Source organism: Papilio machaon, chromosome 15 (genome assembly GCF_912999745.1).
Source record: "Papilio machaon chromosome 15, ilPapMach1.1, whole genome shotgun sequence".
Taxonomy (NCBI): domain Eukaryota; kingdom Metazoa; phylum Arthropoda; class Insecta; order Lepidoptera; family Papilionidae; genus Papilio; species Papilio machaon.
This window is the reverse complement of record NC_060000.1, coordinates 3,571,704-3,587,061: the sequence shown is the minus strand read 5'-3', so window position 1 is coordinate 3,587,061 and position 15,358 is coordinate 3,571,704. Positions and strand designations below refer to the sequence as shown.

Here is a 15,358-nt window from a genome sequence, read left to right as displayed (position 1 = left end):
GAGCCGCAGCTAATGGTCGCGAGTATTCATAGTATAAGTCCCTTATGCATTTTACGAAGTTTCGTTCGAGAGGAAATAATTGACCGAAAATGTACCTGGCTCCCGGGCTATAAGGGGAGAAATTTAGTTTTGAATATTTAAACTAAACAATAGTTGGAGACTTGGTAACGGTAATCCTCAGCTAATGGCAAAATCCTTTGTTGTAATTTCATCAATTGCGGTTACACATTAAAATTCAATTGCGGTTACACATTAAAATCAAGTGTTTCAGTGTAACAAAAAGTAATATGATAACCTCCTTCTTTTTGAAGGCGGCTAAAAATACAGTAAAAACAGTGAAAAAATAGAATAAAAATAGTTTAAAAATGTTATTCGTAATTGTTTCATGTAAAGCAACCATTATGTAATGGTTGATGGCACAGAATTTTTATTATCTCCGGCACTTGCACAGGGATTTGGAAGTTTTCAAATGGCATATTATGTTGATGGTATGGTATGTTGATGTTACATTTTATATCATAGTTGTTAAAGCTGAGTAAAGTTTTCAAATTTTTGAAAGCTTTATTAGAAGTTTACAACTTATTGAAAGATGCAACTGTAAATATACTTTTACTTTTTTGCTTGTAATTTATATATTACCAATAAAATTGTATTGTAATAAATTATATTGCATTACATGTGATAAGGAGTCTTATAAAAATTATTAAAATAACTTGCAAACTATACACGAATGCTGCTAAAAGATTATAAATTTCAGTATGTACATAACCTCAAAATTTGTCAATAGCGCATTAATATGACACGTGTTAAAACGGAAATACATTATATCACCAGCAAGAAAACATAGCTCTAGATACTTCTATAAATAAGTATAAGGGATTTAATTTCAGAGTACTTACTATTTTATGTTGTCGGTTATTTATAACCTTTATAAAATTCTAAGCATATAAATCATAATTTGTATACACATTTTGTGTTGTAAGCATAAACTTTATATTTGTAGTAGTGATTTTTTTCTATTTGTTTAAAAAACATTTAAGAAGTAACATTTGATCTCCCACCGTGAACCAAAATATAAGCTGAGCCTATTGAGTTGGGACAAAATGAAATCCCATTCTGTAGTTCTATAAAATAACTGTTAAGAATGTAAAGATTTTACCTTTATTTATTGGAGGTCGTATTGGACAATCTAATATCATAGTTCATTACAATTCTATATTAATTAAACCAATATTAAATTTACGGATTGGTTAGTCTAAAGATACACATTTGACTCGTGAATTTATTTATTGAACTTTAGAAGTATATGTAATGTACATGAGTATATGTAATGTCTTTTACATCACAAATAGATATTGACATAGACAGGCATTAAAATTATTATGTTTTACTAGCTGTCGCCCGCGACTCCGTCCGCGAGCAGTTAAAAAAAAACTTAATAGGGGTATGAAAAATAGATGTTGGTCGATTGACAACCGTGTGTCAATAGTGTCCGACAATAGTGGTGACACGAGAATTTTATATATAAGATTTTCTAGAATGCAAAAACGGTTAAAACAGATGAAAAATTATTGTAGAATGTTTACCTGAAATGAAAAAGGAGGCAATCTATAGGATTTCTAATTCCTATAGATTCCTAAGTCAAAAGGGTGAATTAATTTCGTAAGTGTATATAAGCAGTTCGTGGTGATAAGTAAATTGACATGAGGAAGTAACAGAAACCTCTATTTTTAGTGGATATTGTATGTTTTAGTAGAGGTTGTGTGTTTTAGTTCTCTTTATATCCTAGGTAGAGTTTAAATAGTAGATGATAAAATTAAGGGAAGAAGGAATAGATCCATAAAAAAGATACAGTATAGACATAGAAACTGAGACCTTACCAGAATAGAAATTCTGTGAAGGCAAGCTATTATTTTACTGAATTTTGCAAAATAAATACAATAATTTAAAAGCACAATGTCTTCAATTTCCGCAAACATTTTTTAGACACAGGAATGTAGGAGTATGTCTTGAGTTTAATATTATTATCATACTATACATAATACATATCTATTGCACTCTTATGATTCCATTTTTATACTGTTTTAAATTTTTAATATCTTATAGTTAGTTTTGTACTTATACCTCTGAATGTGTTTGTTAAAAACAAAGGAACTAAGATTTTCCTTGCATTTAACAAGTATTCTATGAAAAGCTTTAGAAATGGATTATTTAACATCGCTAAGTGAATAACACAAAATATTTTTTCATAAATATAGTAAAATTATTAGGTAGATAGATATAAACAGCTAGTCTGTTAATTTTCATGGATTATGACTAATTGCGGGATCCCATAGAAATGACAATCATTTGAAATTCGTTTTAGAATCGCTTCGAAGCGAATGAACTTTGTCTATGGGGCTGATATCCGCACAGAGCCGCGCGTCTTAAATAGCAAAACTATCCGTTAAATACTCAAGTGACATTATCGTTACGACAAAGCATTGTACTTCTTTTTCGAAATCATTTGTAAGAGCTATTGTCCACCAATATCGTCACCGTCGCCGTTACCAGCTTATTTCTGTCCGAGATTAAAATGACGTGACGGCGGTCGTTTGTCCACAGCGACGATCTCTGTGGAGTATTTTCGTAATACTTCATCTCAAGAAACATTTTTCGTTTTTTACAACAGACATTCTTTTCTTTCTGCTAGCTCTATTATAAAAACAAACAAAAACGCATGTTTACGACGTGACGGGGTCTGCGTGTTGGACATGTGCATCGAGCCGTCATGACCTACCGGTATCGCCGATCTACGCAAAATATCGGCGGCTGAGATGAGGGCGCTCGGGTGACGGGAGGATGATGGACAAGCCGCTGTTGTAAATGTATTGTCGCTACCTCGGCGCCGTCACGTTCTTGTTGACGTGACGGTGACGTTATTAAGCAAGGCACAGCCGAGTGGCATAACTCGACTGGTGTGCAAAAGCAGTAGAGGCGTTAGGGTAGGGACCATCCAGGGCGCCGAGCAAAAATGGGCGCTGCATATAAATGATTCTCTTTTGCATAATGTATATGGGGTTTAATTTTAACCCAAATAGTCACTCCTATAACCTCCTATCTGGGATATGTCTATTAACCCTGTATTTATACTACTATACAATATGTTGTCTCCATATAACATCATGCATTTTATTTAATAAAGCAATTCGAATGTCTTAAGAAATGGTTTTCATTGTACGCATTTTTACGTATTTTCGGTTTGAATTCCAATTAGAGGGAGCCTTTAAAATCTCTCCCAGTGCGCCGGAAATGCTAAAGCCGACCCTATGCATAAGGTTGCTGGTTCGAATCCCAAGCACAACCAAGGTTTTTGGTTATTTTTGAATGACGCTTGATCGGAGTTTTGCAGTATAAAACGAGATGCTTTAAAAGTATAATTCACAAAATTTAAAGTAAGAAAAATACCTCGATACATAAAAAATTTGCAATGAAATTGTTAACACGTATGTTAATAAATCTGTTATGAGTTATGACATTCAAAAGGACAGTATATATTACATAGCGTTAGAAATAGGTGCATATAAAACGTAGTTGGGACCGCCGCCAGCCACAGTGATTTTAACAATCCATATAACTCGTACATACCTATAATGGATCGTATATGCTCAGATTGTTACGAACTCACGACACTATAGACACCACAATTCATCGTTCACTTGCACAATTAATCACTGCACTTTTACACTGTTCTCGGGTGCGTATCCCACTGCAATCCAAATTACACTGCAATCCTTTAAACGCAGGCAGGTCGGTCAATCAGTCGCGAGATCACTGTCTCGGCGGCGGCGGCACCCTAAATGTTGGTGCAGAAACTAAGACGAACATGCTTGTTGCTATATAGTAAATTATTTAACCACAACATAATTGCAAGCATGAAGCGATGCGGTTATGGTATATTTTTAAATTTCTTCATTAAGGGTCTAATCAAAAATAAACAATTTGGGGTAATAATGTAGGTACATAATATGTAGTAGCGATGATTGCCGTCAAAAGGCAAGTTGCTGTATAAAAAAAAATATCTGTTCATCTGCAGGTATCATTAGCATTTATTTAATAGACATTATACTTTACTATTTTGTAATAACATTATATAATTCTTGTTTTTTATGTACAATTATTCTCGATAGTGCACAAATTTAAATCTGTAAAATCTGAAGTAAAATATTTATACGATGTTTTATGCACAATACCTTAAAACACAGTTTAAGTTTATTTACAGTATAATTTCAAAAAATAATGTTTTTAAAAATACAGTGTTACCAGTTAATCTCACAATTAAAACAAAATAACACTTACCAAAATTAATTACTGAATTAGTAATACTTTGGTAATAAATCGTTTTATTTGTAAATAAATATACACTTAAAACGTTAACATCGTTTGTTATAATTTGTGGTCGAATTATGGAAAAACCATTTAAATTTAAATAATTTTATCGCTATAGATTTTAATTCATAAACTGTTATGTTCCTTTTATTCATTTTTATATTTTATAGTATCAACTAGCAATGCTTCGCCTAATTGTAAATTGCGCAGATGATGGTCAGGTCAGCGGCCGTACGCATTGCGAGTCAATACCGTGTAGGCGTCAGAGCTGACCATCGCACACGCGCCTCTGAGATTCAGTGAGTGCTGTCAATCATCGTGAGATCAGAAGAACTACAATCAGCTTTAGACCCATTGATCTGCAGATGCATTTCTGGCCTTTTTACAGAGAGTAACTTTTTAATTACGTGATAAAACAGTAGTCACCTTTTCCCCGATTCCCCGTTACCCGCGGTTTCAAAATTCGCGGGCTAAAAATTAGTGACCAATTCGCTAGTTGATTAGTGTCCGCATTCATGAAAATAGTTATTTAAAAGTACATTAATATGAGGGACTCAGTTTGTAATATTCACTCTATGACTGCCGGAATACGTGCGCAAAAACATAGTGCCATCACATCATTGGCTTTTAAAAACAGATAAGTTTTTCAGCATCTATTTAGGCGCTGAAAACTCACAGTAAAAGCGACCAAGTGTTATTTCCGAAATCATTCATTCATCATGCTAATTAAAATAAATAGTTATAATGATGTTACAAAGCAACGATAATAATTGTAATTTAATATTTATCAAGTAAATAGTTTAGTTTATTAAGCTTCAATTTAAAATATCTCTACTGAGATTATAAGCCAATAATTTTACAACGACAATATTGGAAAAAGCCACTTTACAGTTTTAAATAATAATTAAATTATTACTTAGTAACAATAAATATCTTCTAATTTTTATTTAAAATTTTATTGTCTCCTTAGTCAATTTACTTATTATCCAAAGAATTCATTGTGAGAAAAAAAAATATTTTCTTAACATAAATTTCTTTAATTATTACATAAAAAATAAAGAAGTAAAGTTTAATTTCCTGAAAAAATTGTTGGTTTTTTATTAAAAATAAAAATTACCACAAAAATTGTAAATACTTCGATAAATTTGGGGAAATGTTCGTTTTTTGGAGAATACAGAACTATTAATATTAGCGTAGTGTGCATAAATCATCAGAAATGTTAACAATATTAGTTCACATCTTGATTGCATTCGGGGCTTATGATACTCGCAGATAATATCCAGGTCAATGTATGATAAATTGTGTGTACTTACGATAAGTGGAAGCGTGCGATAGCAGCGGGTGCAGGCGCAGAGTTCACGGAGGACGAGGAGCCTGAGTAGCCGGAGCCGGCGGGAGAAGAGCCCGCCGAGGTAGCTCCCGCGGCCGATGGTATCGCTGCGGGCTCGTAATACTCCGTGGTGAGAGTCCTCTCGTCCAATACGTGCTCCGCGTTGTGCGCCTTCGAAGCAGACTTGATGTCCATAAAGGCGACCGTGGCGCAAAAACCGGAAATTGTCGTTCCGTTTGCACCTGCGTTCGCGTTTTCCATTCTACCCAATAACTTGACATTTTGGACTCGGCCATAGCTGTAAAGAAATAAACTGAGTTTTATAATACAATATCTAAAAGAGATACTAAAGATAGATTAAGTATATAAGGAAGAGGGAAAAAATAAAAACGTTTAAAAAAGGAAGAATTCCCATAGACATATGATGCCTAATTACAGAAATATCAAAAGGTGGCAAGCGAGCAAACGGCCACCTGAATAAGCGAAATAGCGAATCGACCGATGTCCATAGACATCCACAAATGCAGATGCGTTGTCTACCTTTAATCAACGGAGATGGGGACGCACAGAAAGAGGATATTTGCATCCTTTCTAATTAGAGAAGGGTGGGTGGTGGTTATAAGATAAGAGGGCTCGTGTAGCAGCGGGAACACCGAGGTGATCATCGATGCCCATGGACATCTGCAATATCAGAGGAACTGCAGATGCGTTGCCGGATTTTAAGGTGACACACTCGCTTCTTGAAAGACCTTAAGTCGTAGTTGTTTGGAAATACCACCGAGGTCAGACCATTCCTCAACGCGGCTGTGCGAGACAGAAAGTTTCACGAAAACCGCACGGTTGTGGATTGCCAGCGAGATGGTGTAGACGTGCGGACTGTCCTGTCGTCAGACGACGAAACTCGGTGACAGGAAAACGCAGAGGCAACTAACGTCCTCCGCAAAGCTAGTGTCTAGCTGATCAGTAAGAGCTCGGTCGTTGACAAGTGTGTTCAAGTTTATGTAATTTATGGCCGTTTCACGCTAATTAACGACAGTTCTTACTTGGAAAGGTCAAATCGCCATGTAAATCGCAGTGTACAAACGGCGCAAGCGTTTTACAGAAAGTTGGCGTTATAAACATTCGACGTCGATTAAAACGCCGTTTATAAAATGCCTAGGCAAATTGAAGAACTGAGTTCTGTTTCATACTCTGGCGCCGCTGATAATCTAAACAAACAAAACGGCGTCAAGTAGTGTTTAAAAAAAATGAAAATACTATATTTTAAAAAGGTTTTTTACAAAATAATAATGAGTTGAAAAATATTTATAATAGTAAGTTAAAAAAAAGCTTTCGATTATCAAACGGGAGCAATTAAAAACACGCGGATAATGCAATAGCTAAGTTGGTTAAGTTTGGAACATTATAATTATAAATAAAAATAAAAACAAAGTGAATAAGTTAGGTTAGGTTTAGAACATGTTAATAAATATCACAAACTAACAAGCCAAAACGTGTTTTGTGATGTGAAAAAAATGTAAATTAAGATTCAACCAACGACAATTGAACTAGAGTTCAATTTGCCTCAGGCATTTTATAACACGCCGTGTTTATGTAAAACACCAACGCCGTTTATAATTGGCGTAATTACACAATATACCTGCGACATCTATATTAATATCACTAACTACTGACTGTACTACGCTACACTAACTACACTAAAAAAATACTGAGTTTATTTAAAAAAAAATCTTTCATCATTAAAAAACTACATTTTCACTGAGGCTGACATATAGGCGCTATAATTTTTTAATTCTGCGCATACGAAGTCGCTACTACAAACTAGTCATTAATATGTCGAAAAATATGTTATTTAAATTAATTCAAAATGAAATAAATTACAGGTCGATTTGAATCGAATTTATTTTTACCTAATTTTAAGGCAAATCTCAGTGAGCTTAATCACTCAGCACGTTACCAACACATAGACAGTAACATAAAAACAATTGTAGTTATAGATACTCGTGTGCTTGTTACGCGCACACAAGTATCCGTATATTTTGTAGCAATTACAGCGCAACACAACCTCTATACAAGTAATTCACCTAAACCTAGAAGGATCACTGCATTTGTTCCAGGTAGAGTTACTACGTCTCATCGTGTCAAACTTTACATCCGAGTTGCTAGCAATCGTTTTGAGCATATTGATACATCGTCTTGTATATTGTTATATGTTAAATTTCTTTGCTTTCAGTGTATACAGCATACGTCACACGAAATAACTAAGACGACGGATCACGGGTGACGTCATTCTTATTACTTTTAAAATCGTTGACTCACTATAGAAAAAAATGTTTTGAATTTATTTTTCAACTAGCGACCCGCCCCGGCTTCGCACGGGTGCAATGCAAAATATACCTACTACAGAATAAATGCACAATTTATTCAAGGTACTTAAATGGATAAGGATTAATGCTGTATTGTTTAAAATCACTTCGTAAAAGAATAAAAATGGTTATGCTGGGTTATCCCTAAGAGATAGACATATACCATCGCGGACTTTTTTGTTGAACTTTTTAAGGTGAACAATACTGTAGTACATTATTTTGGTCTATCTCGTAGGGTTCAGCCAGCGTTTGCAATATAAGCGCAAAAAAACGTGCTTATTTACGACATCACATTAGAAAACTTTAAATTTATCAGTGTTTCTCTACTATATTATGCATTTATTATACATACAAACCTTCCTTAAGAATCACTCTATCTATTAAAAAAAACCGCGTCAAAATCCGTTGCGTAGTTTTAAAGATCTAAGCATACATACGGACATACAGCGAAAGCGACTTTGTTTTATACTATGTATGATATTGATAACACTTGAAACATTATAAGATAAACTTTTGATACACGTAAAATATTGATGGTTATTTTTTTTTTTTGGAAAGTTCACTTACTATTTTGTATTTTGTCAGGTGCCTAACAATAATATTCGCCAATTTATTTAAAAATAGCTACCAATGCGTGCACAGAAAATAAAGCTCCATTATTTAAAATTATAAGAAAAAGTAACTCATCTGTCTGACGTGAGTTTTAGGATATTTTAACGTTTTATTTATGTTCAATTTTTAATACGATCGTCCCTTGGAAAATTTAAAATTATAGTATCATTGTACGCGTAAGGATATAATAAGGATCACCTTATAGCTACGACCCTTTTTGGACCTGACTCTCATACAATATTAATCTCTCTTTCCGAAGAACTTTTACGGGATTACCACTTAATTTTTTTTTTATCTTTAAATCCCATAAAACTTTCGCTTTTAATGACTTTTAGGTTTTCCGGAGCCACAAAACGAATTAAAAAACTATTTTCACCATCACGTAGATAATTGATATCTTGTGGTTTATTATATTTAATCATAGTATATGTTCAGTTTACGTGTATAAAATGTCTGAACCCTTTAAAATGTATCTACTTCCATGACTTAATTTTTCCTCCATTAGAGTTATGTAAAATGCTATGAAAAGTAGGCTACGGCTTGCCTCAGAAAAAGGAATTGAAAATCGCACGTATATCTGCGACGTCTTTTTTTATTTTTTTAATATTATCCTTATCTGTCCGTTATCAGGAGCATACTACCATTTCAAACAATGAGCAAAAAAAAGTTTACTTGGTAGTAACTATTGATCGCTCATTGTTTGAAATTCTAAAATCAAAATTTAAAATCATCCACGTTTACTTTTACTATGTTAAGTTTCCCGTTCATCTGTTCGCGTAATTTCCTTAAAAAAAATTCTCTTGAATATTAAAATAATGATTTAAATTGCTTTTTAACTACATTAATTTAACATAACTTTCGCCAGTATTGGTTAAGAGTTAACATATCCTGAAATTACTTACATACATGTAAAATCTACATAAGTAAACTGAGACATCGTATAAAAAGGAACCAGACTATTTAATCACTTAAACACTCCGAGAAAGAACACGAATCGCATGACACCTCACACTGGTCCAATCGTTTAAGACAATGGAATTATATACCTTCATATAAAACATACATAAAAACTTAATTACGCATTCAAAACTGATCGGTATCTAATAATAAAAATTTAAATAGTCTTTATCAACAGTATACATCTCAAAACAACGATTGGTTTTTTTGTTTATCGAATTGTCCTTGTTTTACACATAAAGTTTCCCAATGTTAGATGAACTCAGAGTTGTTTGAAAGCCCATATATCTCGTATGGATCCAACGTTGAAATCATACTCATAAATACGAAGGTTGGATATTTGTTACTACGTATCTCCAAAATAGCTTAACGGATCTCGCTGATATGACACAGATGTAGAACATAGTCTATAAATATAAATATTTTGTAATTAATGTGTATTAGCGCAAAGGTGAGGTTTGTCAATGGTGAAAATGTTTTTGGATTGGAACGATATTTAGGGTTCAGCGTAATATAACCGACGCCAGTTTAACAGGACAACGCGAAACAAGTTGTATCTGACAACTAGTTGTGAGTATGATTGAACCTATATTATCATAGCTTACTAAATTTCGTTAATCGTTTTCACACCTTATAATTATGTACAAATGCAAAGTAAACGAGTGCTTCATTTATTAACATATTGTTTATGATATAATTTTATAATTATAGCGAACCTTTATTAAAAACATTTTGCCTGCTGTTGCATTCTTAAAGCGCACAGTTAATTTCACAGTAGAAAAGCTGGTCACTAGTATATAACTATCAGAACAACATTTAAAATAAATAACTACATAATTACTCTTAACGTATTCACAAAACGAGTTGAGCGAGTGGCCGGTCTGCCGCGCCGATCGCACCGCGCGTTTCCATGACGCGGCGAAACAAAAAAAAATGCGACGTTGTCGCTCTTACGAAGCTATGGAACAACGTGCGCTGTTGCCACTCCGCTCGTTTCTTTCGACGTACCTACCAGCCGGTATTTTTCTTTATACAACGGACAATATTATCTCTGCCGTTTATATCTCGTCAATAGTTTATTCTTTTACGGCATTACTATTGTTTTAATACACATATAGTTGGAAAACGGACAAACGAGCAAGGTGACACCTATCTAGATATCGCTAAAATAGCGAAGCGATCGCTGCTGTCCCTGGACAACCACCCAACATGGTAATAATTTGAAGATTCTATCTTTAATAATATGGAAGAGGGAATGCATGCCTCCTCTAACAGTTCTTTCTCATCGTTATTAGTAAAGGCAAAGAAAGATAAAAAGCGGACTTAAATCGAGTAATACTCATTAGACGAAACGCAGAATTCAACACTTCTTTCTTGCGATTTTAATATTTGTCCAACCGGCCCATTTGGCAACGGATGTTTTTGATGCTACCTCTGCCACTTGTTAATATCCAATTCAAAATAAACTAGATGTAGCGTCTAGTTTATACCAATACCTACATTAAATTGCTCAACGGGTGTATTAGTTCGTAAAAAAATCATCATCAATTTTATTTACAATAAATAAGAAAAACTGTGATCATCAGAAAAAAGGATTAAACATTTTTGAGGAATTATGGAATGGAATGCAATGGAATACAAAATATGTCGTTCAATTACCTGCATTCTTTAGTTATAAATTAACTTTTAACGTTAACCGTAATCTACAACTCCTGAAACATTATGATTCAATTTTTAAACCTAGCTTTTTAAATTAAACTAAACAGATAAGCAATTTAAAAGTCGTCATCATCTTAAATTCAGCACCTATATACATCATACTTTATAAACAAGTACTAATTCTACTATCAATTCAGGCGTCGATCGATGTTAAAATATTACGTGGACAGACAGATAACGAGAAACTTAGCAGCGACACCAAAGAATGATTAAATCGGTCGATGTCTAGTGCGACGTTGCCAAGCCTACTACAACATGGCCGCGCCAGCTCCGCCCCGCCACACCGCGCCGTGCCCGTTTCCGTGTGAAACCGACACAACTGCGCTGTGTATACAGCATTGCTGCTAGCAGTGGAGCGACGGCGACGGAGACAGCGCGAACCGAAACGAACACTGGTACAGGGGGGAAACGGACGGGAGGGGGAGACACCGGCTCGGTGACGTCAGTCTACTTTCTGAATAACTACTTTGTGTATTATGCTCGCCTATAGCAATTCCAAATGTATTCGAATGAATATGTATCACCATTTATTATTGAACTGTTGTTTATTTATATCCAAAGGTGGATTCAGATATACTACCAAAAGCTTAGAAGCTTAAAATGTAACAAATATATATATTTTACTTATAAATGCGAATGTTTAGATGAATGGATGGATGACGGCTCAACAAATCTTGATGAAATTTGGCACAGATGTAAAACATACTCTGGAAAATACATAGGCGCTACTTAATACCGAACGGAGTCGCGGGCATAGTATCTTATTGGTTTTATAATATTTATAGTAAAAGGCTCTCTTACCTAGCTACCCTATTAGCCCTAATATTATACAGCTAAGAAACCTTGAAATTTACAGCTAAAAGGATTATTTAAAATAATATAATACAGTGGAATCGCTATAACTTGACCTTGTTAAGTTGGAAAAAAAATATGCCGTTCCCTTTCCATGAATCCTCACATAATCGAGTATTTGAGGGTTCAGCGAAAGGAACCTCAAATTATTTAGACTGTAAATAGAACAAAAAGTTAATTCCCTGTATAGTCATTTTAATACATATTTATTCTCGATAACTCCTAATTCAAAAATCACACTATGTAAGTCGTAGTTGTTAAAAATAATGACATCTTACTAGGAATTCCCCGTCGAATACCTGAATTTCTTGTTAAGACGAATTTTTGTCAATATCGCTTGACATTCGAGATGTCGAGATTCTAGTGTACAAAGAATCTTTTGGGGTTAAATTGTGACAAACCGAAACATTAAAATTTTACGTACCCACCTATTCTCTATTTCTCCAGTAACAAGGTAACGCCTAATTGGATAGTATCGATAGGTGAACCAAACATTTAATGCAATTGAAGAAAATGTGCTTATTTAAAATAGTCGTTCAGTCTAAATCAGAGGTGCAATACCGTTGATCGTACGGGGTTTGCAACAAGCGGAAGACAACCGCTTATAGAAGGTTCGTTCAAACACAATTACACTCATTATCATTTTCGATGATAACAAACCATGTATAAGCATTTTCTTATACCAGGTACCCCGTAATGTTTGGATATATGTTTGTTATTATGTATCTCCAGAACATCTAAACGGATCTCGGTGAAATATGATAGATTTTTGTCCAGGAAACGTGTACGGTTCCAGAGGGATACGTTTATTTGGATTTTACATATTTACTCGATAACTCTGCAACGATTATCTTATTGAAATTTGGCACAGATGTAGAACATAGTCTGGAATAAAGCATGGTATAAGCATCCAGTTCTTTTAACTGAGTGCGATCAGAGTCGCGGGCAAAGGCAAGTGAGTGCATAAATAATCCAGAAACTTTTAATAGTACATGTATCAAAGGTTCAATAAAAATAAAATAAAAAAATAATTCAAAGGAGTTTACAAAATACGGAACTTCTTTGAATAACTTTTTTAATACTTTATCGCATATTCATGTCCACCATCAAATTAACCTTTTCGCTGCTGTACCCTACTATATTTGACAATCAAAGAAAAAGCTTCATAGGCCGTTGACTTCTATACGTAACAAATAAACAACCCTAACAAAACATGAAATACATTTAATGATTTTTGGTCATGTTTATCATCAAAAATAAAAGTTTAGACACGAACTACATATAGACAATGAAAAAGGAGTAAAAACATATTTTTATCTTAAAACTAAACTTAAACATGACTGCACGTGATGCAATGAAGTAATTAAAGATATGTTCCATAATATAATAATAAATATGTAACGTAATTTTTTGTCTGAAAATATATCAATACTTGAATGTATTAAGACTTATTGTGAATTATCATCTTTTATATCCACTGGTAAATGCATTCAAATGAACTTTCGATAATCATAACATTCAATTTATGATATTTATCACTACTTTGTTAGGTAGTAGAACTTAACACAATAACAAATTAAAGTTTAAGAAAGTTTTTTTTATTAGATAATAGTTGAAAATATTGCTGCAAGCAGTTATGTTGGTAATGTACAATACTTTTGATGTTGTAAATTACTTTAATTTATTTGGCTTGTTTCACATTATATCTATGCCATTCTCCTTTGGCTTTGAAAAAGTTATTGTAATTTAGTACATTATTGGTGTCATAGCAATCCTCATAACCTACACTAATCTGCACTACACTACACTAGATAATGCAAATATTATTTTCTTTTGCACCTTTTGAAAAAATAATACTATTTAATATGAAATTATTCAAAAAATTAAAATTATCTCAGTCCCATGAAAAAAAGGCAAAGTTCATAAAAATGGGAAATGATTTCAACGCAACCAATATCTGGGCAAGATTACGACGTGGCTTCCTGGATAAATAAGGGCGACAGATGACAGATGATCGTACGGAATAATGTCTACTTCGTTATATTAGATATTTCCTTTCTAAAAATCTTGAACATAAAAACAGCAAAAGTAAAATATGTGCAGTACAATCTACTTTATACAGAGGTAGGTAGGGGAGAGCAATGCGGCGCCCAAGAGTCGAATTGGATAAAACGGACCGCGCAACCGTGAGTCGGGGTTGGGGGAATAGGGGTTGAAACCGGTCGGGTCGCCCGCCGAGCCCGCCGCGACGGCCCGGGTTGCCTGCGCAGGTCGATAGAGCGCGGCGCGGGTGGGGCCGGGCAATGCTGCACGGGGTGCTGCCCTGACTGTTACCACGGAAAAGTTGCATAATAACATTACAACACCGATGTGGATTCTATTAGTACAACAATTTTACATTCTTTTGGACCCATGGCAAAAGTTCACGGCGTGACATTACCAAAATCGTGTCTGACTTTAATTTAATGTCGACCTTTGTCGAATTGAATAAATGTCGATCGTGCAAATATTTTGTTGATGAGAAGGGCTTGTATTCTTAATTGTGAAAATAATAAATAAATAAAATTTAAATTACTTTACTATTTTACTATACAACTTAACAGATATCATATTAGAAGTAGACCCCAAAAGCAAATTTTAATTTTTAACGTTTCACGGCGAAGGCGACTGAAAGCCAAGATAAATCTTCTTTATTAGACTAAAACAAGACAAGCCACCAAATCAGACACAATCGTACCGCTAACTTTCTGATATAACGTATAAAATCAATACCTTAGGGACTGGAATGGTTGTGTAGAACATATGAATCAACAAAACATGTGGTTGCCGCTATAATAAGTAGCTTATCACAATTTTTACCTCGATGTCGAAAGCATTTTATTTAGGCTAGATAAGATGTTAGATTGATGCATCACGTAGTTTTTCGTGTTTTCTATCGCGAATGTTTTCTTTTACAATAACAGTAGTTGAGAAATTGACTTACTTGTTATAATTTAACATATAACCTTATTATTAACAAAGAACCTACAAATCAACGTCCGTGGGCGAAGGCGCAGAATAAACGTTCAATACAAATCTACATAACAACACCTATGTATCGACGAAGTAGCTACATGCGGCTCGCCCGGACACACGTACAAAAACATGCGGCGTT

General features: G+C 34.1%; 1 protein-coding gene across 1 annotated transcript in view; it reads right to left on the bottom strand.

Annotated features, from left to right (window-relative positions):
* The window catches only part of LOC106720977 (msx2-interacting protein), a 63,203-nt gene that overhangs the window by 43,338 nt on the left and 4,507 nt on the right, over window positions 1-15,358 (bottom strand). Inside the window, exon 2 of the mRNA XM_045681137.1 lies at window positions 5,682-5,996. Within this exon, the coding sequence (XP_045537093.1) occupies window positions 5,682-5,996 (315 nt within the window). The remainder of the gene's footprint in view (window positions 1-5,681; window positions 5,997-15,358) is intronic.